Raw genomic sequence first — 25,278 nt, 5'->3', positions numbered from 1 at the left:
CTTCCTTTGTTCGGGGATCGATCTGTAGTTTATACGAGTATATTCTGTTAGTAAACGCATTTTGGTCTCAAGATTTTTGTTGTGTATTTCTGAAATGAAGTTCGCGCATAGTCAGAGTGAGGTTTAAGCTAATTCGAACGATTCTGAATCTCTCAGTTATGCTTATGGGATTATCATTATTATTTGTGTCACGCTCTGTAAACAAGCATTTCCAATTTCATGTAGATGTAGTCCTAAAAAGAAAGTCTTCCGTTTACACAATACAACAGGAATATCATTACATATATTCATTGGGGTTTCCGGATTCTCATGCGTGTTGAGGAGGATATAGTACATAAGAGCATACGTTTATCGTATCTGCGGTTAGGTTACATAAAAATTGTCCATCTGTCAAGATCGTTTAAATAGTATATAACATCTAAAAACATCTCCTTTGGCGTGAGTCTCCATAGTTCGTTTCACCATGTATCATATCGTACTAGCATATATATTATACATACATATCTTATTTTTGGGGGGTTGTAGGGAGGGCGGTGCGTGCAAAAAGTTTCAGCTAAATTTCTCTAAATTGTTTGCATGCTAAAGAGGATTAGTTCTCTGCTGGGATTATCGTTACAGTTGCTAGTTTCTAAATGTATCTCCATCTCTTGTCTTTGTTGTGTGCGTTGTTTCGAGAGTAAAAACTTCAACTCTAATGAAATGAAATATTCTTTCTACATATGTATGTATTTTTATCGCATACATTCTTTTTTTTTTCGAACTCTGTTCAGTGTAAAATATCAGCAATTTTGTTTCGTTTTTTTTGTTTCTCTCAAATATGTGTGTTTGCAGCGTTTCGTGTGTTCGAATATTTAGAATATGTTTTCTTTCTTCTTTCAGATTTTTCTTGTTCAGGGTAAGAAGGGAGTTTTCTTACAACATTTACAATACACATCGATTGGGGGTGTAGGGGTATAAGGGGACACTGTGGGGGCGCAAATACACTACAAAAATTACACTTACATTTATTCTAGATACGCTTCTACCATTGTACATTTACATATATGTATGTACATACATATGTATGTATGTATATTTTATCAGATGTGTATACATATATATTAATTCTTTTTTCCTTTTTGGTTTTGGTTTTGTTTAATTATAGTGAAATTGTATCTCAAAAGGGATATAAAGCCATTTAGGTTTGTTTTGTTGTTTCATCAGAAAAACCATTTCCATTCCATTTCCACACGGCAGCAACAATTCCTCCGGCTCATCCCACGATCCGGAGGATCCTGCGATATCCTGTGGGGGGCGGGGGAAGAAAAACTTACAACTACAAATCCTGCTTAAAATCAACGCGTGGTACGCCGCTCTTTACAAAAGATATAGCACATCTTTGAAGATATGGGGTGGCGAGGCGGGGGCACTGACAATTAAAAATTTCTCGGTTTTGGCCATGTTTTTGTTTGGTTTTTTTTGTTGTATAATATTGTGTATTTCATTCTGGTGTTGTTTCTGTTTGTTTGTTTTTTAGTATATAATTGCATAAAGTCAACATCATTAGCATTAAAACATAAACATAATTAAATATATATGTATAGTAGGTATGGTATATCGGATAAAACTAAAAAATAAAACTCTTTCGCTCTGCATTCAGTTTGCTGCTCAATTGCTCTTCCTTCCTCCTCTACATTTATTATAAAAGTCAAATTATTTAAAAGTTATCTTCTTCTCTTCTCCTCTCTTATTTTTTTCACTTGCAATCAGCATTTTGCACTAAAAATTATATCGACATTCTTTATTATTTCTCTCGTTCTCGCGTACTCTCTTTTCTTCATTCTTCTCTTTTTGCACAAAATGTTCTCGAAACGAATTAAAAAATTAAATTCAAAATGAAATCAATCCGAAGAAACATGACACGGCCTTGTGGTATGGTATGGTCTGTGCTTTTTGTTTCCTCTTACAATTTTTTAATGTTAATCATTTTTTCATAATTTGAACTTATATTAAATGTATCTGTGTGTGTGTATCAGTGTGCAGGGTGTGTGTCTGTGTATGTATGAATGTGGGGGCCTTGATGTGATTTTCAATTGTTTTTCATTTTCATTTCATTTCACTTTGCTTTAATTTTTCTAATTTTTCCAGCCGCGTGTCGCTTGTTTTTTTTTTTGCCTTCAAGGGAATTGGGTTTTGGGTTTTCTCATGCCTTGTTTAAATCTAACACATAATTTAGTTGCTTCTCGTTTAATAGTATATAATATAAAAACTAAATAATTAATACGTTCAAACGCATAGACCTAACTCCTCAACGAAAAACGCTTTCCGCTCAAGCTCCCCTGAAATTATCACAGGCTGTTTTTCCTGTAATCCTTTCCAGGGAGTTTGTGGATTGGGTTGGTTTTTTTTTTTTGGGGGAGGCTGTGTGGACTTTTCTTAGGGTTTTCTTAGACGCACACTAGCTTTTGACATCATTCTCAGGTTGTTGGATTATCTTTATCGTTTTTGTTTAGTACATATAATTAATTAAATAGGTAGGTAGGCGGATGGCGCCATAAATATGTGTGTGTGTGTTGTATGTGTTATGTGTTTGTTGGTTGCTGCTTTCAACAGAAATTCACTTAAACAAATGCCCAGCATTCGAGTGTTTTGATAACAAAGTCTTCTTGTGGCGCCAGTGGCTCATTGCCGTATGTGCTGCAATGCTGTGATCGTCCCTGATTGAGATCTCCATCAAGCCACAGACCAAAGCGACCACTGGAAAAGGAAGGACAGGATCATTATCACATCAAATGGACGGTGGCATGCACGGGGGTGTACTTACTCTCCGGCGCCAATCGACAGGCTCTCCATGTTGCCCTTGATAAAGTACATGTTCTCGCCAGTCCAATGGAATACCTTGAAGCTGGGATTGAACTTGTAGAGCAGGGACTCGCCGGTGCCATAGAAATGATCCGACACATGCAGCGAGCAGGAGGTCAGGGCACCAAATACCTATACAAAAAATACACAGGTTAAAATCACTCTCCATATAAAATCCAGTTAACATTATTGGCTTACATTATTATCTGTGTCCTCGATGACAATTAAAACTGGACTCTCCAGGCGCGCCATCTTGCGGTACAGGGAGTTGAGGGCGAAACCATGTTGCGATGTGCTGAAGATCAGGGACCAGGAGTAGCCCTCCGCACGAGCTGGCAGATGAGAGCAGAGCTTCTCGCTGTAAGGAAAGGTTCAACACATGAGTATAGGGTTCACTCAAAACAGATCGAGGAGTGTTCCATTCAAAAGGGGACTGCAGCAGTTGAAGACTTTTTACATTAATACGACTATAAATTTGGTACTTTGTACTTGTGTTCCCTCCATTAATCGACCACTTACCGATGCTCCTCGGTGAGGATCTCTGTCTTGCCAATCAGATCGGGAATGGGGAAGTCCAGGTCGAAGGAACCAGTCGCAAACAGTGAGGTCTTGCGATATTCATCTGTGCTCATGGACAGCACCTGGAGGAACGATGGATGATGGAGAAGAGTTCGGGATTAATAAGGATGCTTCAAGACTGCAACGTTAACCATAAAACAAAAGCTAATTGATAGGTATATCAATCACAAATCTAAATCAAAATACATATCCAACAAAATATATTGTTTCTCTTGTTGTTGTTTCGGGGAGGGATTTCTTTGCGTTTCGTTTGTTTGTTTGTTTGTGCTCAAAAGTGTTCACTGTATGCAGTGCGTACTGTAGTGTGTGTGTGTGTGTAGTGTGTTTGGGTTTGGAAATCAACTACAAATGAAAATCGCTCGCTTGGCATCGGCATCGGCACTAGCGGAGTGAACAAAAATTACACGAAAAATGTACACTTAGAGAGGCTGAAAGATGTCTATAATACAATGCTGAATGCAGAGGGATGCAGTAGTGACAAACGGCAACGGTGCAACGGAGTAGTGAAGCTTGGCCACAAGGCCCAGCCATTGATGGATCTTAAATAAAAACACAAACTCTGCGGAGAAAATAGCACATCCCATAGAGATATTATCCCCTTCAAATAGAATATTTATAAAGTACTGCAGACGTGTAGAATGTAGAATCCCTCACAGAAATATTGTCAAATATGGCAACTCTAAAAGTACAGCTTCGCTTGGTGAAATATGGCAACTCTACCATAGGAAACCCTGGAAACTCTGCCACAGTGAAAGTATTAGAACGGATCTTGATCCTCACAAATCGTTGCAAAACAGAAAGTATATGTATTTGGCTCTACTGTTGGCAACAAGTTGAACAGATACTAAAAGAGATGTGTCAACTGGGGGTTTAATGTTACGTGCTTCTTCGAAAGGGTGTTTTTAACAATAAATTTGGATGATGTACCCTCTCCCTAGTGACGAGAATACGCGGAAACTCTTGCATAATTTTGTGGACTAGTGTTGTAATTATTAACTGCTACGACTGTGTGCGGGGTGTGTTGTGTCTAGTGTTTTTTGTTTGCGGAGAGCGATGCTGTGGCATCTTCTTCCTGCTTCCTCTTTCGTGCCGGAGGACTTTGGTGGCTCTTGTACAACACTCTCTTGGAAATGCGACTGGCACGAGTACAGTTACTGCTTCTGGGACTGCTACTGGCTCTGGTATCGTCTCTCTCGTCCCTACCACTTATTGGCACGGCTGTGGCGGAACTCTACAACGGGCCCACCGAGGCGCTGGAATGCCGACTCCTTTACGTATTTCTCAGGCATTGGGATTTCCGACTCGGCGTCTTGGTTCTTGTCGTCGTTGTATTCCTTATTCGGGACGGGCTTCGCCTCATTGTGAGGGGACTTTGGCGATGGCTTTGCGGTGGAGTCCTGGCTGAATAGACTCCTGGACATGAGCGACACCTCGGGGACCCTCGGACGGGGAACGCTGGAATGCGCATTCACCGGGTGGCTCTCCTCCTGCGCCTGGTGGCGCCACATTTTGCCATGGCCGTAATTCACGGTCTGCTTGGCCGACGAGTATTTGGTCCTGCTAGTCGCACGGGGCGTGGGGCTCACATCTTTGGAGGGCCCTGCCGAAGCGGAGTCCTCCTGCTCGGCCTGGGGACGGCGCCAGAATAGCTGGGCGGGATAGTGGATGTCATCGAGGCGTCTCGGGACGGCGTTGAGACTCGTCGTCGAGGTGCCCTTCATCATGTTCCGGTCAGCGGACTCACGATCTGCCTCCGCTTGGACATAGCGCTTCTCCATGTCCGTCCAGTCGAAAGAATCTTCACACTCCTTCGCCCACGGATTTTCGTCGTCGCTTTCCGCCTCGCTAGGCGTCTGAATTTTCCGCGAGTCGGCCGTCCCGGACTTCTGCTGCTGCCACAGACGCGGCTCCATGCCCCCAAAGATCTTCTTCTGCAGGAAGTCGCGCTCCGTCTTGGGCTGGTCGTATCGCTGATACGTCACTAGTTTGGGTTCCTCGCGCTTCTTGGCCATAGGCTTGCGAGCGGCATCAGCAGCAGGCAGTGACACTGTAGGGGGGCGTTTGGGCGCTCCTCTGGCCAGGGACACGTCCATCAGTTCGAAGTCGTCCAACGAGTAGGAGGCGCGCGGCTGTGACTCGGTCATCCGCAAGCGCTGGTCGTGCTGCGAGGCCCTCGAGTTGCGACGCCTCGATGTGTACACGTAGCGCTGCATTGCAAGGGCCTTGCGGTCGCTGCTGCTGGAAGACGGCTTGGACTCGGCAGATTTCGGGGACTGCGACCTGTATTTCGGGGATCGGACGCGCTCCATCGGCTTCGGGATCCTGATCTGGCGACGTGGCGGCTTCACCTGCCTCGCTAGCGGTTCTTCCTCGACATCCTCTGCGCGGGCCACCTGCGGGGACTGCTGGACCATGACGCTTCCCGGGTGCTTCCAGCCCTGCAGCAGGTCCCTCTTCTGGTTCGGCTGACGGACGACGCAGATCCGCGATCGTACCGTCTCGGTGATGGGCATCAGTTCGTCCGAAATGGACTTGCTGATCTCCAGGGCCATCCGCACGCTCCGTCCCTCGCTCTGGGACAACGTTTGGACGTGGTTCTGCCGCTGGGCGGCCGATAGACGGGGCGTCCTCAGCTTGGCCTGGGACGAAACGTGCACAGGCACAGGCGGTTGTATGCGCTTCAGCGGGGCGGCCACCGTGCCCATGTTGCGCGTGGCGACGACACCGCAGTTCATGCTGCTCGGCTGTCGGGGCATGTTCACGATGAGCACATTGGTGGACGAGAATATCTTGTTGCCGCCGCAGAACACCGTCCCGGTCATTGTTCCTGTGGTCTGGACCTCGTACTTCAGCTGCCTGATCCGCCTGGGCTTCTCGCGGTTGCGATCGAGGACATCGATGCGCATCAGTTTGGGTGCCCCAAGACCGAGGGAACTGTGGACGCTGGCGCTGCCATGACCGCTGCCCTTGCCGTTGCCGTTGCACATGCCCTGCATTGTGGCGACAATGCCGCCGCTGGCCTTCGAGGCATTCGCCGTTCGGATGGCCAGCCGCGAGAGATTGATCTGGTGGCTCTTCATGCCGCACAGTGAGTCAGAGTCAGAGTCCGAGTGAGTCGTAAAGTGGGTCCAAGAGAGCGCGACACAGCGAGTGGGATTTTACACGAAGAATTTTGCACTTTTGGAATAGATTTAGATGGTTCGTGAAGTAATTCGGAGAGAAAGTAAAAAGCTAAACTGAAACGAAATTTCTAATGTGTTGGGAGGGATCTGTTCTCAACAAAAGGGAATAAAATACTGACTGGCAAAATATGGGAGCCCGAACTAGTCATATTTCTGATGTTCACTGAAGTTCCGAATCGTGGCTTACTGTTCAATCAACAAAAACAGAAACCAATCCCAATTCTCCCGCTCACCCTGAAAACTCTATGGAGACAATGCGATCGCAGTTTTCCGTGTAACCGCATGGTGGAGGAGGAGAGAACGTATCGATTGGCTGTCCAAAACTATACTGAGCCCCGAATCACATTATCTTCATTCTTCATTGGCTATTTGTGTCATTCAAAACTTTCAATTTCATTCGAATCTTATCCCGCAATCACAGCTATCAGCCATGAGGCATGGAAAGGTTTCCCTGCGTTTGTGAAATTCAGTTCTGGGACTACTCTGACTAATTCGATTGGGTTGTTAGGTGGGTGTTGGGTGCTCACCCACTTTATATAATTTTATTTAATTTCTTGTTGTTGTCATGTTTTATTCTGGCATTGACAGCGTGCGAATATTTCGCCATGTGACGTCAATGATTTTCATAGGAAATGTCATTCTCCATTCCTTCCTTGTGCTCGATCAGGGCAGGGCAGTAATTGCCAAAATAAACTGTGATTCGGATAAGTTTTGCATACATTTTAGGTATGGATATGGCTATGGGGATATGGGGATATGAATTTGCGATTATCCAAGTGCTAATCAAAGAAAAGGCAGAGAAACAGGTTTCTTGACTAAATAAAAACTAATCCAATGAGCAGACAACACCTACAAAACACCTGTACGTATGTACATATGTATCTGCAGGGTGCCCCCAGCTGTGGCGATAAGCAATCATTTATTTGGGAATTATTTGTCATTTATTGTAGGAATTACGATGCTCCAAACGTGATCAATCCATTAGCAAGTCTTCGAAGCACATCAAAAACAAAGCATATCCCCCTAATATAGCCCACAAATACTATATACAAATGTGTCAGGGAATGGGGAATGCGCAACGCAGTTAGGGGGGTCGGGTCGGATGGTTTGATTAGAGTTAAGATCCCAGAAAATGACTGATTGGCCAGGCGGCGCACTCGAGTTGAAGAACCCTTGAGCGGCAGTGTTTTGACTTTGACTTTCCATTTTGGTAGCATTAAGTGGCATTGTACGAGGATTGTTTGGCACTGGGCATCATAAATCAATTAGGAACGAGCCACAGAGTTGCATAAATGAGAGTCATGCAACGTGTGGCCTCGGTTGCAATTAGCCAGATATAAAAACTATGATAAAGAGTCACATATCGTATGATTCGTTTCGTGCTTCGGCAAAGCTCAATAGAAGGTCGAAAGTTCTCTAGACAGACAGACAGACAGACAGGCAGAGAGAGAGAGAGAGAGGGAGAGAGAGGGTGAAAAACCTTCTAAAATAGGTCACTCTAAAAATCATTCAGACATTCCAAATTATAAAAATATAAGTACTATATATACATATATCTCTATACATATATTGTAGAATAAATATTACGCAGATTTTAAACTGAATTGAGCCGTGACCGAACCACTCGAGGGAGTAGTAGCCACTGTTGGAGCGAAGGAGGAGGAGGGAGTGTGTGTCGGGGGGAGTACAATTAAAAAACAAAACGCAATTTCATCAGTGGACAAAAGTAAACAACAAACAATCAGCGAGAAATTCCAACGCACTCCACAAAACCCGAGATCAGATCTGAAACAGAATTCCAGAATCAGATTGGGAACAGATCCGCGAACAGAAGCCAAAGTCAATGACAGTTGTTTGTCTGGTCTGGTTGGGGTTTGTGTGCCCAGAGATCTGGTTGGTCTGGTGTGTCTGGCTGGGATGTCGTACGAGTATCACACCACACAGATATGATATGCATGTTTAAAGCACGATTTAGAGTTCGAGTCTGTGTTAATAGTTGCGCTTCCACTTTATGAGCATCAGATATATTATATTTATTCAGAAAAAAAAGAAACAGCTGGGAAATCACATGAGTCATGTGTTAAACCATAGTTTACCTCACGGCTGAGGCCATGATTGACGGGGACCATCAATTCGCACATTTTCATGTAGTTTTTAGCTACCGAGAGGGATTGTTCGAGATTGTTGTCACTTTCAATCAAAACGGAATATTTCACAGAAACGAGTACACGAGTGTATCTGCCACACGGGGCACGTGCTCGACACAGTGCTAGATCCTCTGCTTATCGTCTATTGAACTTTTCTTCTCTGCAAATCTGGGATATCTTGACTGGGAGGCTGAGATCTCAACCGTTTTCTCGATCCGATTCTAAACGCGCTCTGGAGTAACTTGTTTCGCGGTTAAAAGCCAAATGAATGTTGAATCACTTCAGTCGCTTTTATTGGCCCGTTCCACGCTCGAAAATATACTCAAAAGTGACTCTTGAGTCGCTTCCACTCACTTCTCTCTCGGTTGAGAGTTTGCACAGAGCAAAATAGAGAGAGAGAGACAATGGCAAGCAATGGAGAGAACAGCAAAGGCCAAGAGGAGGAGTGGCTCTGGGCTCTGTCTCTGTATGGAATAAAATATGGTAATAATAAAGCTGAAAAAGTGACAAATTGCTCACGTAGAATTCCCATACAATTCGCTCTCTGAAATGCACTCCCATTGTACATTTCTATATATCATTACCTACTTGTTTTGTACATACATATATATAGATCGAACAAATATCTAGCTGGTAAATTAACTAGAAAGTATGTCAAAATGCTTACAAAATTTATTGGGGGAGATAAATAATGGCTCAAAGTAGGAGAAACCTCTCAAATTTGAATTTAGTTGTATGAAATATTGGTAACACAGCTGTTTCTATAACAAAATAGATAGAAATATAGGAACACTTATTAACGATAAATGTATCGTCCTAACAGTTTATTAATTGATTTGACCAAAATCCGAGAGAAATAATAATTGGAGAATTTACTACAGATTTTTAGTGCAAAATTTACATTAAGAGTCCATCAAAATTCTTTAAAATTAGTATTCAAATAAATCTTTCCAGGAAATGGCTTGCAAGGGCAGAAACACGTTTCTTCCGCGTTTCAGTTAAAGATATTTACTCGATATTAGCCAGAAGATAGATTTCCCAGAGATACTTAATAATATATGAGTATTTGTTTACCTCTTCGAATTATACGTACATACATGTGTATATTCAAATGGAAGTTACTCAATTTTTGCCCGATAAGGTAGCTAAAATCGGTTAAGTTCTATATGGCGGCTATATTTTACCTGCAACCAATAAATATTTTACGACATCTTGCAGTCGTAGAACAATAAACTGTTTTCGTTCGGGTTTTGATTTGTACGATTATAAGATAAGAGGAAAATGCATAAATCTCAGAGGTGATTCCCCCTTCCAATAAATTCCTTCACGATTGAAGCAAATTCCATTTTAGGAATTTAAGAATAGAAATGGCAATATTTTTGCAAACAAAATTCGGCATTTGTTTTTCCTCTCACCGAACTTCTGATAAGATACTGAAGACAACGAGGCACGTATCTTTATTTATTAATAATTAATTTAGAGCACTTAATAATCGACTGGCAGGCCAAAGATTTCCGATTTTGATGCGAGAGATTTTAAATAAATTTGAAATGGGGCCATCGAAACTTGCGAAGGTGAGAGAACTGTCCTTGATTGAAAGATGATAAATGTATTTTAATAGATAGACACACTATTTCGGAGCTGCAATCGAGTGGGAGCCGCGTACTTTGTTTGTGGTTGGTGGCACGGCGGCGGCAAACATGTTCCGCAACGTTTCTGCATCAACTGGTTCCCGATGGCGGCTCAAACGAAGTCGTGTCGCAGGTCTGCTCCGGGCCAAAAAAGTTTTAAAGTAAAAAGCAGAAAGTTGAACAGAAAGAACCGGCCCCACAACGTTGCAAAGAGCAACGAAAACACACACAAAAAAGACAAAAAAGAGGGTGAAGAAACATAGAAAATCTGTAAAAGATATTCCGACAGTGGGATACCCCGCTGGATAACTAATTCTGGTTGTAAAACTTATTCGAATTGGTTGCTGTTTGTGTAAATAGTTAGTTTATATCTCGGTACCGAATATGAGTCCCCTATCTTGCCAACAATGGATACCAGGGCATCCAAAAAGTCTGTTCCGTAAAATTGTGTAGTTCTTCACGAATATGGGGTACAAAGCGGCAAAGAAGAATCGGAGAAGTGGCGAAAAAAGAGCCAAAGAAGAAACGAAAGAGAGTAAAAGAACCGCCGGCAAGCGATAAAACCGCTTACCCCGCAAAAACAAGTCTGAAAACCGGCAACTTTTTGCTGTAACTCGATAGCTCGCCCCTTTGGGGTTTTGGGGTTGGAGGCAAAAGAATGCGAAACCATTATTGCTCCATTGTATGCGGGTTAAGCGTTACTTTGGCGACTTTTCCATGAGAAAAGATAACAGAAAGAGGGCTTGGCTTGGCTTGGTACTCGTAATTAAGTTATGCATGGAGACGGAGATGGGAGGCATGGGGAAAGGTGTGAAGCCAAAGCAAAGTTGTGAGACAGAGCATACGAGTATTCGCATTCTAAACAGTCGTTCTTTGAAGACTCTTCTTTTCTAGGGTTCTAACCATTCTTCTCATAGAAATATTATATCTTTTGAGAGCCAGTTACGCCTGACTCGCACTCGTTCCTTCTAAGGGGTTGTCGTAGGGCTTAGATTTGTTGAGAAAGGTCTTTCCCATTATAATCTTATCGTTTTATAAGCTTTAAAGTGCTTAAGACTACCCCTTAAAGCTCTTTTTGTGAATCTTAAGTGGTTGAACCTATTTGTGTGCCGAGCAAAGCTTCTGTTCTTTAGATATTTCCTGTTTTGCCCACCATTTCTTATCACTTCTTACTTGCAATCATACTCTGGCATATACTATGTGCACATGCACATTTTCTGTATGTTTATCAGTTATTGTTTTCTATTGTTGTTCAAATGCATTAGGAGAACGGAGAACGTGAAGTACTTTTGTTGAGGTGCGCAGTTTCGTTATGTTTGTTGTGTACCCCGTCGTATGTACTACGGGTACGAGTATGTAGATATTTCTTGCATCACACTTTGTATTTACTATTGTTGTTCATCTGTCTATGCCTATGCAAATATTTAATTAGTTGCAAGTCTGACGTATCCAGGTTAACTTGGGTTAGTTGGGAGGTCAGGCCACATTGTTTGCCAGAGCTAAATGTGTGTTTCTTTCTAGAGAATTATCTAATGGGGTTTACTAAACATACATACATACATATGTAAGTACGAGTACTGGAGTGTAAACCCACTAACCCAAGGCAGAGCATTGACCCATGGCACTCCATGAATTTCCAAATCGAGACAGTTGACACGTTGAGACGAATGGGGTTCGTCTCAGGCCTTAGGTGTCAGGTGTCAGGTCTCAGATCTGAGGTATTCTCCTTCTGGTACGAGTGTAATGATGATTTCGCAATACCTACGACTGAGTGCTGCGAGTAGTGGCAAATCAGTTCAAGCAATTAACTTGTGTATGAAGAGGCAAAATCAAGTCATTTGTAATAGTTGAAACGTGTGCGATAATAATTCTCTACAATAGACGTAGAAGTAGCCACGTGTTCTCCGACAGCAATAACAGACGAGTGTTTGCACACTTTTCCACACAACAGCAAGGAGAACAGAATTTGGATATCCCGCTACCATACGGGAGATCGTACGAGTGTACACTAAGTACTTATGTTAAGGGAAGATCTCAAGATTCCTGCACTCTCCGAGACTCACCGTTTCATGCATTTCCCCGCTCTCATCGAGCAGTGCCTCCAGACTCTGATCATCTTTGGTGGGCGACAGGGGCGGTGTGGGCGAACGGTTCTTGTTCGCCAGCATTGAGCGAGGCAACAGATGCCGCCCATAGTGCAGGTACAGGTAGCGGCCCCACTTTCGACCGGCCAGCCCGCAAACGGCGGCCACAGCAAAGAGTACGACCACAAACCACATGTTGCTGAGAGGCAGCAAAAATACAACAACAAAACACACAACAAAAAGCGGTAAACAGCACAGCAAACAAAAACGGCAGTTAAGCAAAAGCTTAACACTGTCCAACTTTTACGGCTAGCAGTGTAGTGTGAGAGCTTTCCCGCTCAGCAGCATTGCTTTGGCTGTGTGCTTTGGCTCTCGCACCAGCACTGTTCTCTGCTCCGCTCCGCTCCACAGCTGGTTGGGGGGGGGGGGTCTGTCTTGTGACCCACGAGATTTGTGCTTTGCTTTTTTCTCTGTTCTTCTTCTTCTGTGTGTGTGTGTGTGTGTGTGTGTGGGTTTGCCGTTTTGTGCTTCTGTTGTTGCCACACGTTTTATCACGCTCTCTGCTTTGGTGCGCTTTTTGAATACGAATACTATATAGATTTTTCTATTGGTTTTCCTTTCGTTTCGTTGCACGTAAACAGCAAACAGTGCTCCGATTGTTTACACTGCTGCCGTCACACTCTCTATATTGCTTTCAAATCTTTTCAAATATTTGCTGTAAGAGCTTTGACGTTTATCGAACTTTTTGCCACTGCTGCTGCTGCTATTTTCAAACAAGTCGCTCGAGCGACTGGCATGACGAAACAGACCATAGAACCGAGCAGCGCGCACGAAAAGAAGTTGCCGAGAGAGTGATAGAGAGAGAGAGAAGTGCGTTCGCCGCCCACTCTCTCTTTGGCGCTCAGTCTCTTAGCTAAGCTTTTCTGGTAGGGGGCCGGACGCTCTCTTCGAATCGAGTTTGGAGCTCGAGCGAGCAACTTCTTTCGCCTGTCGGCAGACAACAGGTTTGTTGGCAGCATGTTGCACAGCAACAATGTTGCCGCAAATGAAGAGTTCTGTATTCTGCGGCGTATACGTAATTTTTATTTTTATGCGATAATTGATTTTCAATTGAAGCCACCACTCACTTGCGAGTATTTCCAGCCCAAACGACAAACCACTCACGTGCCAAAAAAAAAAAAAAGAAGAGTGCGGGGTCTGTTTTTGGTTGCATCTGCGTTCGGCCAAGGTTTAAGCCGACATTTTTGGGTTAATTTCGCGCAAACTGGTTTCTTCTCTGCTTCTCTGATTTTCTGCACCCAAAATAAACCCCAAGTATTTATCATAACGGCGCCACCACCACCTGACGATGACCATAGCTGATTCGCATTTGTGGGCGTGTTAAATTCCAGCGACAAAGCCACTCCACTTTTAATTTGTATTCCGATTAGATACGCAATGAAACTGGTTAAAATATGTTTTTCCTATCGAGTAAACAAGCCTCTAAATCGAAGTATTCGGAGTAGTGCACATGACGGCTGAGAAATGGCTCTTGTTTGTGGCAATTGGAACCGGAATCAGATCAGATCAGCTCAGCTCTCAAAACTCTGCTCCACTTTGAAATGCATGCATTTACGAGTTTGTTTCAGAAATCAATCAAATGCGAACCGGTTATGAAACGGCTAACACTGTCAGTCGACCAGTCGACTTGTTTCTTTGCTTACCGATACGAGATCATCTCAATCAGATCCCCAGTACCCCCATCTATCAGTGAGGGTTACATCACCTGAGCGAGAATTATTTATGATGGGGTTTGAAGGAAATCAATCTCCATCTACAATCTCAAATTCGTTGTATTCCAGAATCTAACATTACTGGAAATCTTCCATACCAGAGATTATCGTCTGGTATTTTGACCTCTTTACACATAATTCCAGGTCTTTGGGACAACCCCTCCACAAACGAACGGAAGGCAGGGCAGCCACATAATTCAATGAAATTGCCTCTGCACGCAATTATATTTTTTTGTTTTTTATTTTTTTGGCGACCCCAATGATGAAATGATCACGTGTACTGCTAACTTTTGATTTGTTTTTGTTTATGTGTGCACGATGTGTGGCCGGTCAGTCGTCCATATGTACATACGGTTGTATCTGTTTATTTCTGGACAGTCGCCAGGTACTCGAACGAGTATGTAGTGCTTAACGGGCATATTGTATTACCGAAAACATGTTCGCAATGCGACAACAATGGCTGGTGGATGCTGCTGGTAATGCAACAGCCAGCAGCAGGGTGATGTGTGATGGAGAGGATACGACGCAAAAGTCTCTGCCTAGGTGGAACAATTGGATTATTATTTAGCCAGGGCTAGAAAACGTCAACTGGATATTCATATTCTATCCTAAAGGTATAGGTGCCCCTCTATTGATTTCACGTGTATTCATCTGAAAGAACACCTTTTTAATTGATTCCACCTGATCTCTCCCACCACACTCTTTAAGCCACACCTCGATCAAATTAAATACGATATAGTGCCCATATAGTACATATTATACATATAGTGTGTAGTGTGCATAATGGCAGTCAACCATTTGAAATACGAAACGAAGCCGGATCCACAAAGCGCATACACAACACAACACAACAAAACAATCTCTTCACATTTGGCTGACTTCTTGCCTGAAACCGAGTCCCCCCCAGTCATTATTCCATTTAATTTAGCTTATTTTTTTTAGAGGTTTGTGTCCCGGCCAATGCATTTTCAATTTAATTACAATTAAATTTCAGTCAAAACAAAAACAATTAAAGAGAAGTGGCGCTCCGCCCCGCGAAAGGTGAATGAAATGTCAAATGTGTGGCATTCAATATCTCCAAAAATATTCACAGTGGAAGAGTTTTTAATGCAAATTGAAATGAGTCGGAAAACTGTCAAAAAACTAGAGGATAGAAAATTGAAAATTGGGAAAATATATATGTATATATTTATGGCCTTTATGGAAAATATATATTTATGGAAATCGGAAGACTTGTATTTCTGTGTCTTGTACGCCCTTGATTTCTCTTCTTTTCAATCAGATTTCTCCCAAAAGATGCCATACACTTGACTTGATTGAGAGTGAAAGATAAGAGGAGACGTGAAATAAGTGATTGAATTGATGGGAAAGATCTGTGAGAGGGGTTGACTGATAACTGGGTTATGTGGGCCACAAGTGCAGAAGTTTGAAGAACTCTCTTTCAGAGACAAACACTCAGGAGATCTATGGAAATATTCAGAGAGTGAAGTGCCATACGCGATAAGAGACAAACAAGCGGAAACGTTTTACTTTAATTTAAATTTAGATTTATTTTCCATACACGATCCATGGAAAAGTTTTCCCTTGAGCTAAATTTAATTTCACTTCAGGAAAATGATTCAGAGCCCAAGAAATCTTCGCCAAGAAGAGTCAGAGAACGTTTAAAGGTTTTGTACTTAAAATGATTGCTTGGCGACTAGCAATTTGGTGCAATTTTAAGCAATTTAACTAAGCATTTAAATGGACTATATATTATATTATATTATTCATAAGGGAAATTACGAGCACGCAGAGAAAGGAAAGGATCACAACGCGTTCATCATAGTTCCATTTTGATCTTAAGTAACAATCATAATGGATAATAGTATTGTTTATTATTTTCATGTTCGATCAATGATCGATGTTCGATGGCATCTCTATATACAGTATCTATATCTCAGCCATTAGAGTTCCATCTTCATCTTTAAGACCCACTCCAAAAGGGATCACAATGCAATCTAAATATATCTTTATGGAATCTATTTGATTCGATTCCCATCCTTATTGGAAAAACATTTACACGATCATTATTCGTGGTGGACATTTCGGGGCAGTAGACGAAATTCCAATGGGTCGTCTGTGGTGGGGTGGGGACTCCTTTATAAGGTGAGCGCTGTCCCAATGTTTATGGCCAAGGCATTGAACACTTTTGGCTTTCGGCTTGAGACGCGATCGGCTTACAAAATGCGATGCATTTTGAAATTCAAATTTTATTTAATCTTGATATCTTTTGGGCACTTTCATAAGACTTTCACCCCGAACAGAAATGGCGAGGAGACTAATATATTTTTGTGGTGTGGGATTTTGTGGTTTGTGTTTTCCTCATTTTCATATTTACCCTTTTCTTGATGTATTTAGCTATTTTTGAGATTTTCATGGCTTTGGCGCTCATTTTGGCAACGTTCTCTGCCAGCGGCAGCAGCGACTGCGGACGCAAAGATTTGCTTTTTCTCTTTGTCTTCGTTTATTTCCTTTCTTTTCTTTTGCCGCTTCGCTCAGGCGTTGCTAATTTTGGACACGCTTTTCGCTCTCTAGCAGTGCTGATGCGGAGGACCGAAGAACGAGGACCGAAGGTGTGGCGGAAAACCCAAATATATAATGTTTGCACAACTGCAAGATCTGCCAGATCTAATAATTTCTATAATTGGCGCAAAAGTCACATTTTTGGGAAACACTTTCTGAATCGGAGATCGCGGATCTAACGCGGAGAGAGTGACACAGAGGGAGAGAGGGAGAGACGTGACTGTGCGGCTTGAATGTTTTGCGAAAACTAAAACACAAAACATACATTCGAGCCGTCGTCGTCGTCGTCCCCACCAGCAGCGACAGCAGCCACAATAACAACACTAAAAACCATATCAGCAGCAACAAAACGTGGCTCAGCTGCTGCTGCGGCCAACGACGTTGCTGTTGCTGCTTCTCTGCTGCGGCTGCTGCTTTTGATAGCTCGTCTATGACGACACGACTGTGGGAGAGGCTGCGTGACTTGATTGAATATTGTAGGCCGTCAGTGTGGTGCAATGGCAATGGGGTTGCTGGCACAGTGCATGTCGAATTGGATTGACAGTGTCCGATCAATTCATTATCTTGTGCCATTCATTATCTTGTGCTATTAGACAGATGGGCTAATATTTTGGACCGATAGTGTTGATGCAACTACATTTTGGTACAAAATTGTTAGCTGCCAGTGAAGCAGGATAATTCTTTGCTATCACACTGCGCCGCTATCCACCTACTAATATTTACTAAAACTTCTGTTTAATGGACATGAAATTGGATCAATACTGCCGGATGCACCTAATATTTACCCCCACCAGTGTGTTTTATCGCTGTCTTTTGTTCTCTCTTCAGAGCTCCAACTCCGCCCTGACTATTTTCCAGACCACCAGTGTGTCTTTAATGCATTTAATAGGCTCTTTGGGCCTTACCAAACATTTCGATCACCAACCAGTGCGGTCTCCCCTCTCCTTTACTCTCTTTCCCTGGCCTTCCAATGTGACTGCATTCGATGAGGGGGCCTTCCATGCGACTCTCTCTTCAGTAAGTGCTTGCGGATTGTTTGTCTTTGCGGTTTTGATTTACAGCTATGCAAACATATTAAATGCCATGCTAATCAATTGACCAAACACAGTCTATATTTATTGCCCTTCTGTGCATGAGCGCCACTGTTCAACTTGGCCATTTTTAAATGAAGCATTTTTTTGTACATATGTACATATGTATATTTATATACATATTTACGTTCCAGGAAACGGAAAACCGCAATCTCTAGTAAGATTTTAATCAGTTTTTAGAAGTGGAATACTTTAATGGAAAATTCTTCATATCAATGAGATTTTAGCCCTATAAAAAAGTAAATTATTGCAGAAAATGATCAAACAATAGAACAATAGAGGAAAAATAGATCCATTTGAAGGATTATTCTCTAATCTGTGTAATACATATGTAAGTAAATAAACTTAGTATATAATATGAATAACTCGTTATGTATTCACATAAAATTACAATCCCTTGCCCCGAAAATACCTTGACTAATAACTTATGAAAAACACCTCAACATCTGTTAATTATGCATACTCGTACAAGGCCGCACCCCACACAACCCCGAACAGGCGTCACCACCTCTCATGAGTAAGGAATATGAGAGGGTCTTCAAGTATGTAATGCCATCGTATGAAAAACAAGCTCTTACCGCTCCCATTTCTTAAAGCCTCCACCAGCCTCCCTCCCTCCACATACCTACCTACCACATTAAGGCGCCGTTAAACAATTGTTTATGGGGTGATCCATTAACGAAATGCGCAATTAAATATGTATAAGAAATGCATTTAAAATTGAGCAGCGAAAACTCTTTCAAGTGAGAGAGTGATATTCGCATGCAAATTGACAAGACTGTTCTCTCAGCATCGATGTCTCTGCTTGTTTGCAAAAATTCATTGAAACCAATTGATCGGACAAGTACAATATCCAATACAATACAGATATACCCCTCTATATATGTATATACTAAACATATACATACATACATATATGAACAATTGGAAGCCAAAGTTGAGTATTGCTGGCGTCAGCGAATCATCAGTGTGGGGGGGTGGGGTTGTGAATTCGGGGACTACCGTTTCTCGTATGTGGCAGGGGCACTGTGTGCGGTGGGGCTTTCGATCCTGCGCAGCTAATTGATCATTTAGGCAACAACAACCGAAAAAAATGAATAGAAGCAAAGCTCTAAAATAAAGCGCATCATTTGGCTTTTACTCAGTTTATTCTGCTATTTTTGTACACCTACTCGCACTAGAACCGGATTTGGCTTACAAAATAAGAAAAATATGCGATGATAATGATGATGCTACCCCCAATCAACGGAGAAGCAACAAAAAACAGAGACACAAACTGGCTAAATGACAATCGCTATAAGCTGGATTTAAATTTGTATTTAATTTAAATTTAATTATAATATAGTTACGTTCGCAAGAGGGGGCTGGGCGGTTTCATTAGAGCCCAATTCGATTTCAATTAGAACAGGATTCGAATAGAAAGTGTACTTAAATTTAGTAGTTAACTGTATGCAAATAATTACTGCATAAATAAATACCCGCCTCGCACGAGTCGGATAAACAATTTATGTTCACGGCACGCGCGCTCTCTCTCTCTCTCTCTCTGGCATAAGTAGACCACAGTAAAAATAACGATCCGAAACAGGTTTGTGTATTATAATAATGATGCTCCTGATGTTGAAGTTGATGATGAGAGCACATCTCTGAACATCTTTTGCTTTAGTTATTCATTCATATGTCATTTTTTTCAAACAATGGTCCGCTTGGGTGACTGCTAAATAATAATTTCGTGTTCTGATTGGTGAAGAACTAGTTTGGGATGTTTCAAATTTCAACAGCTTTTGTGCAAACGGCATTCCTCTAGGCATCAGGGAATGCGCCCAAATACTCAGTGAAGAAATAATTCTGAAATATCTAGATCTCAAGATCTGACTGTATATATCAGGCATCATCTCTATCAAAAATCTATATTAATTAACCAATCATCTAGCAGCTGCTCGTTTAATCAACCGCCAACTGTTTGCTTGACAAATGAATAAGCGATATGCAAATATCGAATAACATTTAATGATGAAATAAAGGCCAGCATATCAATATCAGATCAATATCTGGCCCACTTGTGGGGCTATAATGCAGCTGAGAATTGTAATCCACATGCCGGCAATCTGTGTTCAAGCTACATATTACTTAATGTTTCACTCCCTAGATAATCCCAAAAATTTATTATTTATTTTCGGCACTCTTCAAAGATAAGCCCAGAAATTACGCAATTGCTGGGCAGTAATAGAGCTTTTGGTCGTTAACGGATCATCTAGTCGAACATCAATTAAACACAGATTGTTGGCTCCGTTCAGCGCATTGTTTGGGGCCTCTTTGAGGTCTCCATTTTGAAGATCTTTGCATTGCTTGGGGCTACGGAAGCAATCACCATACAAATATTGATGGCTGCTTCGTTGGATTCCGTTATGGAGAGAGATAACCTCTTTCGAGATTCTATTGATAGCTTTGTGCTCCCATAATATTATATACTGCTCACTCTTTTTTTTAATAGTTATAATTATAGATGTTTTGATGCGGCAGGCGGCTAATGAGGAAACAATTTGCTGATGCGCCGCTACATTGCCTGGGAGGCTGATAATGGGGCGAGGAGTGGGAGAATAATGCCTGAGCTTCAACCCGAACCGAACCGATAAGAACGAACCAGAAAACAGTAGCAGTAAATCAGTAACAGGAAAGTAATGGCATTGCTCAAGGTTCCCGCCCCCCTCAAGAGAATATCGACTCTATCTATAAGTTTTACCATCTCTATTGATCTTCTGATGGCTTTGCCAGACACAAATTACTCATCCATTGGTCGTGATGTTTCGTTTTGGATATGGCACGCTTATGGGAACGCGATGGGATGACATGAGAAAACGTGTCCACAAAGATTGCGCAAATAAATGCCATGCCGGACTCCTACCACTGAGTGATAACGCACAAAAGGCGCTAATTGTTGTAAAAATGTTTATAAATATAATGCTTGAGATCAAGAGCTGGCCTCCTAAAGTGCGAAAGCATTACGAAATGGAACTCGAATCCAAATCTACTCGTAATTAGCATATCAATTTGGGGCCTTTGTATTGCTAAACGAAGAATGTGGTTAAGAGAATATCAACTGGGGAGGCAACTGGAACTGGAGCTCCAGGGGAGGGGGTTGCTTGCTTGGAGGCAATGTTGGACTGTTGCCTGTGGTGGTATAGACTTAATAGTTCTGTATATATTACGCATGTAAATGGGTTACGTTGGCTGTTAGGCTAGGGGCTAGGTAATGCGGCGTGTGTGTCTGTTTCTGTTTCTGTTTTGTAATGATCGAGCCCAAAAGTGACACCTCACTGGGGTTTGAAGCCATCAAAGTGTCGGGGAGGTTCATGAACTCAATTTCAGTATCAAGTGATACGAGGTACGAGAATTTCATGATGAAGTGAACAAGATGGCAATTAAGCACTTTTATTATCTGGTTAGGGTTTAAAGCTTGAACTAATTGTTTAGTTTAGTTTAATTGTTTAAACTAAAACTAGTTCTCCAATTGATCTGGGAGTAGAACCGGTTCAACAATTAGTAACATTTCTCTTGGTATTATTGGTGTCCTTTTATTTCGCCCACATTTCATTTCAGGTTTCCTCAAACCCACATATTGTTGTCCTTAAATCGTTTTCATCAATTGATTTGTATACTATTTTTGAATGCAATGAAAATGTTTGAAATTTCGAGAACAGAGAGAATAAAATACGAGGCCAATCTTTCAAAGAAAACAAAAAACAAATGCGAAATTCGATACAGAATGATTTTGAAATGCTCGCTTGAGAGAGAGATAGGGATAGATGAGCCAATGTCTTATAAGATAAACAGTTATACAAAATACATAATACGTGGAATGGGATGATGGAACCAATGCTTGGGGAGTGTGGAAATTTGAAACTCTTGTGCCACAGTGCCACAAAACAAGTGCTGAAAAAAGAGTGGTGCCAAAGAAATGTTTGATCTACCGTTTTCTTTTCTAGATTTCGGTTGTTTTCCGGTGGGTTGGGTGGTAGGTGGGTGGTACAAAAACAGAACCAGATATACGAGTGCATAAAGTGCTTTGAAAACTACGAAAAATAAAAAACATAAACTAAAAAAACCAGCGAGCATATTGGAAAATCAACAATCAACAATAATATCCAACAGAAAAACAAAAACCATAAACTAAATCGAAAAATATGCAAAAATTCAAAATTTTCACAAAAGTTCCAAAAACGATTTTTCTTTTTGTTATTTTTTGTAGTATTTGTTTTGGTTTTGGTTTTAAGTTTAAGTTTTTGGTGCGGACAACACAGTAAGGTTTGGTTTTTTTTTAGGTGAAGAATTCGTATTAAAGGATTGATTTTTCCTAACCTCGCCGCCCAACATTTCCAAGTCATGCGATGCGGCATGGGAAGCCGTTTTAATGATCTTGTAGGTCTTGGCGAACGGTGCCTTTATAAGCTGTTTGTAGTTCAACAGAGGTTAAATAATATCATGTCATATATATTGTATGTAAAGTAATTGCACAGTAGTTTTCATTTCATAATAATAGAATGCAGTTTATAGTTTTGGGAGCCCATGGTGGTAGATGGTTTCGATTTCATTTAGATCAAATCAAAGGCAAGGCAAATCAATAAAGGAAAAAGAGACACGAAAAAGGAAGAAGAAAAACAAGAGAGAAAAGTAGAAGAAAACGCATGTACATACAATGCACGTGGGGGGAAAAAAATGTAAACAAGATTTGCAAGATTTATATTGTATGATTTATATACTATTATTATGTAGAAGAAGAAATTTGGCATAAAATTCATTGATTAATTCCTAACCTAAAGGGGCAGATATTTTATAGTTCTTTGAAAAATTAGAACGATTCGAGGGGAAGAACTCAGCGCATAGAGTGAAAGATACAAGAGGGAAGAGAGGTTCGTTCCTGGCCAGAGGCTTGGGCGGGGGAGTCTATAGATAAAAGGTGGACTTACCTCCCAGGACTCGCGGGTGAGGTCGCTGATCTCTTCGCCATCCTGGCTGCCGCCGCCGAGGCCAGCCTTGGTGGTGCCGCTCTTTGTCCACTCAGTGTCCTCCTGGATCAGCTCAAAGCCACGCGCCTTGATTTGCTCTTCGTCCAGCTCACCGTACAGGTGTTTCACCCAGGTGTTTATGAACCGATAGAGCTCATCAACGCTGAAAATGGAATGATATATCATCAGTAACACATTCTGAAGGGTGCATTCTCATAGTAGCTGCTAACATACCGATTTTTGGGCACACTGAACCAATACTCGGCGCGCAACTTGTTCTTGCCGTAGGACATGACAGAGGTTGGCAGCGGTATGGCCTTGCCAATGGGCTTGCCCATGCGCAGGCGCAAATACAAAGGTGGGTCAAGACAGGCTCTTGCCGGACGTGGGATGAGTTCTAAATGGAAATATACCAAGTGTGAGTGATCAAGTTTCATTGGAATAAAAGCCTTTCTCTTACTGTCCACACTGATAAATAGTTCGGGTTTGTCATCCATGGAGACCATGGAACGATAGTCCAGCTTGGGCGCCTGCTTGGCTTCCTTCAGTTTGGTGCTGGACGAGGTTCCCTCCGACGAATGCGGACGTATAAAGGTACCAATTGAGGAACGTCTATGGGAGGCAGCGATAGAACATAGAAATTAGTATAAATATAAGCCACAGACAATCGGAGAGTGATGGTACGATGATTCAAATTTACACTGGGAACTGATAAAATGCATTGATGATGAATCGAAACCAACAAAAAATCAAAAAAGGAGGCTGTGCTCATTGGAACAAAGAAGAATTTCTTTAGTTTCTCTTTTCTTAGGTGGAAACACTACAACATCAAAATTCAATAGCAACAACAACGACAACAACGACATCGGGGATCCAAAATCCTTCCTTACCCATAGGTCATATGACCCTCGGAATGTGTCGAATGCGGAGTCAATGGCGGCACTGGCGAGCCACCAGAGTCTTCGGACGGTGTTTTCGAAAACAGATTCCCGCCCAGCTCTGACACCAGAGTAATGGGCGAGCTGTACGTTGTGTGTGTGCGTGTGTATACAATTGTTGTGTGTTGAGTGTTGCATGAGTATGTCGGTATCGGTATGATATGTTGTGTGTGTTTCATTTTATATAGCAAAGCAGCCGATCCGCATAAAACGAAGGTAAGCATTTTGGTTTTTGTGAATTGTTCAGTTTTCAGTTTTCGAAACGAAATAAACAAAATTTGTTGGCACCAATTATAGTCAAGAGATCGATAGATGGTTGCAAATGTTAGCTGGGGAATGCGCACCTTGAGAATACTTTCGAAAAGACACTCTGATTGGAGTCGCCCGTGTTGGGCGCCGAATCAGTGTCCGCCGACTTGTTGAGGCTGCCGGTGCCGCTGCCAGGGGCTGGCACAGCTCCGCCTTCGCCGGTGAGGCCCTCGACCCACGTGAGGGGGTACGAGAGGCGCTTCAGCATCTATAAAGTTACAAATTCGAATTAGTATCAGTTGATCAGGTGATCGGTTAGCTGTCGAATCTCTACCTTGTTCTTCTTCTCCGACTGCTTGTCACTGGCCAAAGTGGCCGCCACCTGTGCCTGCACCTGGGCCTGCTGTGCGGCCTCATCGTCCACACTGAAGCTCACGCTGGAGGTCTTCTTGCGTGCCCCGCCAGCACCGGCACCAGCGTCTAGGCTCTGTCCCAGAATGGTGCTGCGTGGCGGCGACTCGCTGAAGTGCGTCGGCACAATGTTTTTCGGTGGTACCCAGTCCGAGCTGAGGACAATGTCAGCGTCGCTGTAAACGGTTTTCTTTGGTATCGGCTGTACGTTGGGCACGGGCTCCCTGATGTCGATGCCCGAGTCGTAGCACGACTGCTTCGACAGCTGCTCCAGGTGCTCCAGGTCAATGCCCGATGGTGGTGGCAGCATGCCGGCGCCTGGAAACTGTCCCCCAGACATAGCTGCTGCTGCTGCTCCAGAAGTAGTGCCGGCGGCAGATCCCCCTAGGGTTATGCTGCTGTGTGGTACACCGCTCACCGAGCTGGTAGCAGAGAGGGGATCCTGGCTGCGGGCACCGCTATCCACAGTGATGTTGGACTCGTTGTCGGCCTCGTCTTCCGATGATCTTCGGGAATTAGACAAACAATAGCTGAGTAATTTGTTCGTGCAGCGTGGATACACATACACACACAGAGATGTGGTTGGTGTTGTCGTGTGTGTGTGTGTAGATGTGAGTGTGTGGGTGTGTGCGGTGTGATGTTTCGTTTGTTGTGCAAAGCATTTGGATTGATAACGAAAATTGCGTATATGATTAGGTTTGAGGCGTGGCGTGGGTCGAAATATGAAAATAAAAACGCAAAAATACAAACAGAAAGTTATTAACAAGCATAAAAAAGCAACAAAAAAG

The 25,278-nt window shown here is 42.5% G+C and overlaps 2 protein-coding genes and 1 long non-coding RNA gene across 27 annotated transcripts in view; all 3 read right to left on the bottom strand.

Annotated features, from left to right (window-relative positions):
* Positions 1-2,118: 2,118 nt before the first annotated feature.
* LOC111068343 (TLD domain-containing protein 2) overlaps positions 2,119-25,278 on the bottom strand; it is an 86,839-nt gene continuing 63,679 nt past the window's right edge. For 7 of the 25 annotated variants that reach the window (XM_022357768.2, XM_022357756.2, XM_022357766.2 and 4 more), the window contains 11 exons: positions 24,414-25,020; positions 24,175-24,347; positions 23,783-23,914; positions 23,353-23,504; positions 23,127-23,289; positions 22,854-23,055; positions 22,246-22,335; positions 3,361-3,482; positions 3,040-3,199; positions 2,804-2,973; positions 2,119-2,736 (listed from right to left, as the gene is read on the bottom strand). In XM_022357768.2, coding sequence (XP_022213460.2) covers positions 2,601-2,736; positions 2,804-2,973; positions 3,040-3,199; positions 3,361-3,482; positions 22,246-22,335; positions 22,854-23,055; positions 23,127-23,289; positions 23,353-23,504; positions 23,783-23,914; positions 24,175-24,347; positions 24,414-25,020 — 2,107 coding nt within the window. In that variant the 3' untranslated portion in view covers positions 2,119-2,600. Of the gene's footprint in view, positions 2,737-2,803; positions 2,974-3,039; positions 3,200-3,360; positions 3,483-8,698; positions 8,805-12,443; positions 12,799-16,613; positions 16,891-22,245; positions 22,336-22,853; positions 23,056-23,126; positions 23,290-23,352; positions 23,505-23,782; positions 23,915-24,174; positions 24,348-24,413; positions 25,021-25,278 lie in introns of those variants that run through there. The other 18 variants (XM_022357772.2, XM_022357765.2, XM_022357767.2 and 15 more) reach the window with 10 other exon arrangements.
* Positions 4,204-6,730, bottom strand: LOC111068345. Its single transcript, XM_022357783.2, has one exon. The coding sequence runs from the start codon at positions 6,498-6,500 to the stop codon at positions 4,620-4,622; it is 1,881 nt and encodes a 626-aa protein (XP_022213475.2). The 5' UTR covers positions 6,501-6,730; the 3' UTR covers positions 4,204-4,619.
* LOC121404780 lies at positions 12,950-14,323 on the bottom strand. Its single transcript, XR_005968209.1, has 2 exons — positions 13,592-14,323; positions 12,950-13,526 (listed from the first exon to the last, which is right to left on the bottom strand). It is a non-coding gene; the product is annotated as an uncharacterized LOC121404780 (long non-coding RNA).

The sequence above is a fragment of the Drosophila obscura genome, unplaced genomic scaffold (assembly GCF_018151105.1).
Source record: "Drosophila obscura isolate BZ-5 IFL unplaced genomic scaffold, ASM1815110v1 contig_4, whole genome shotgun sequence".
Classification (NCBI taxonomy): Eukaryota; Metazoa; Arthropoda; class Insecta; order Diptera; family Drosophilidae; genus Drosophila; species Drosophila obscura.
Note: the sequence above shows the minus strand (reverse complement) of the source record. Positions and strands in the feature narration are given on the sequence as shown.

Bases quoted from the DNA above. Each gene is read 5' to 3' on its own strand.
- LOC111068345 (XM_022357783.2), bottom strand. From the start codon at position 6,500: ATGAAGAGCCACCAGATCAATCTCTCGCGGCTGGCCATCCGAACGGCG.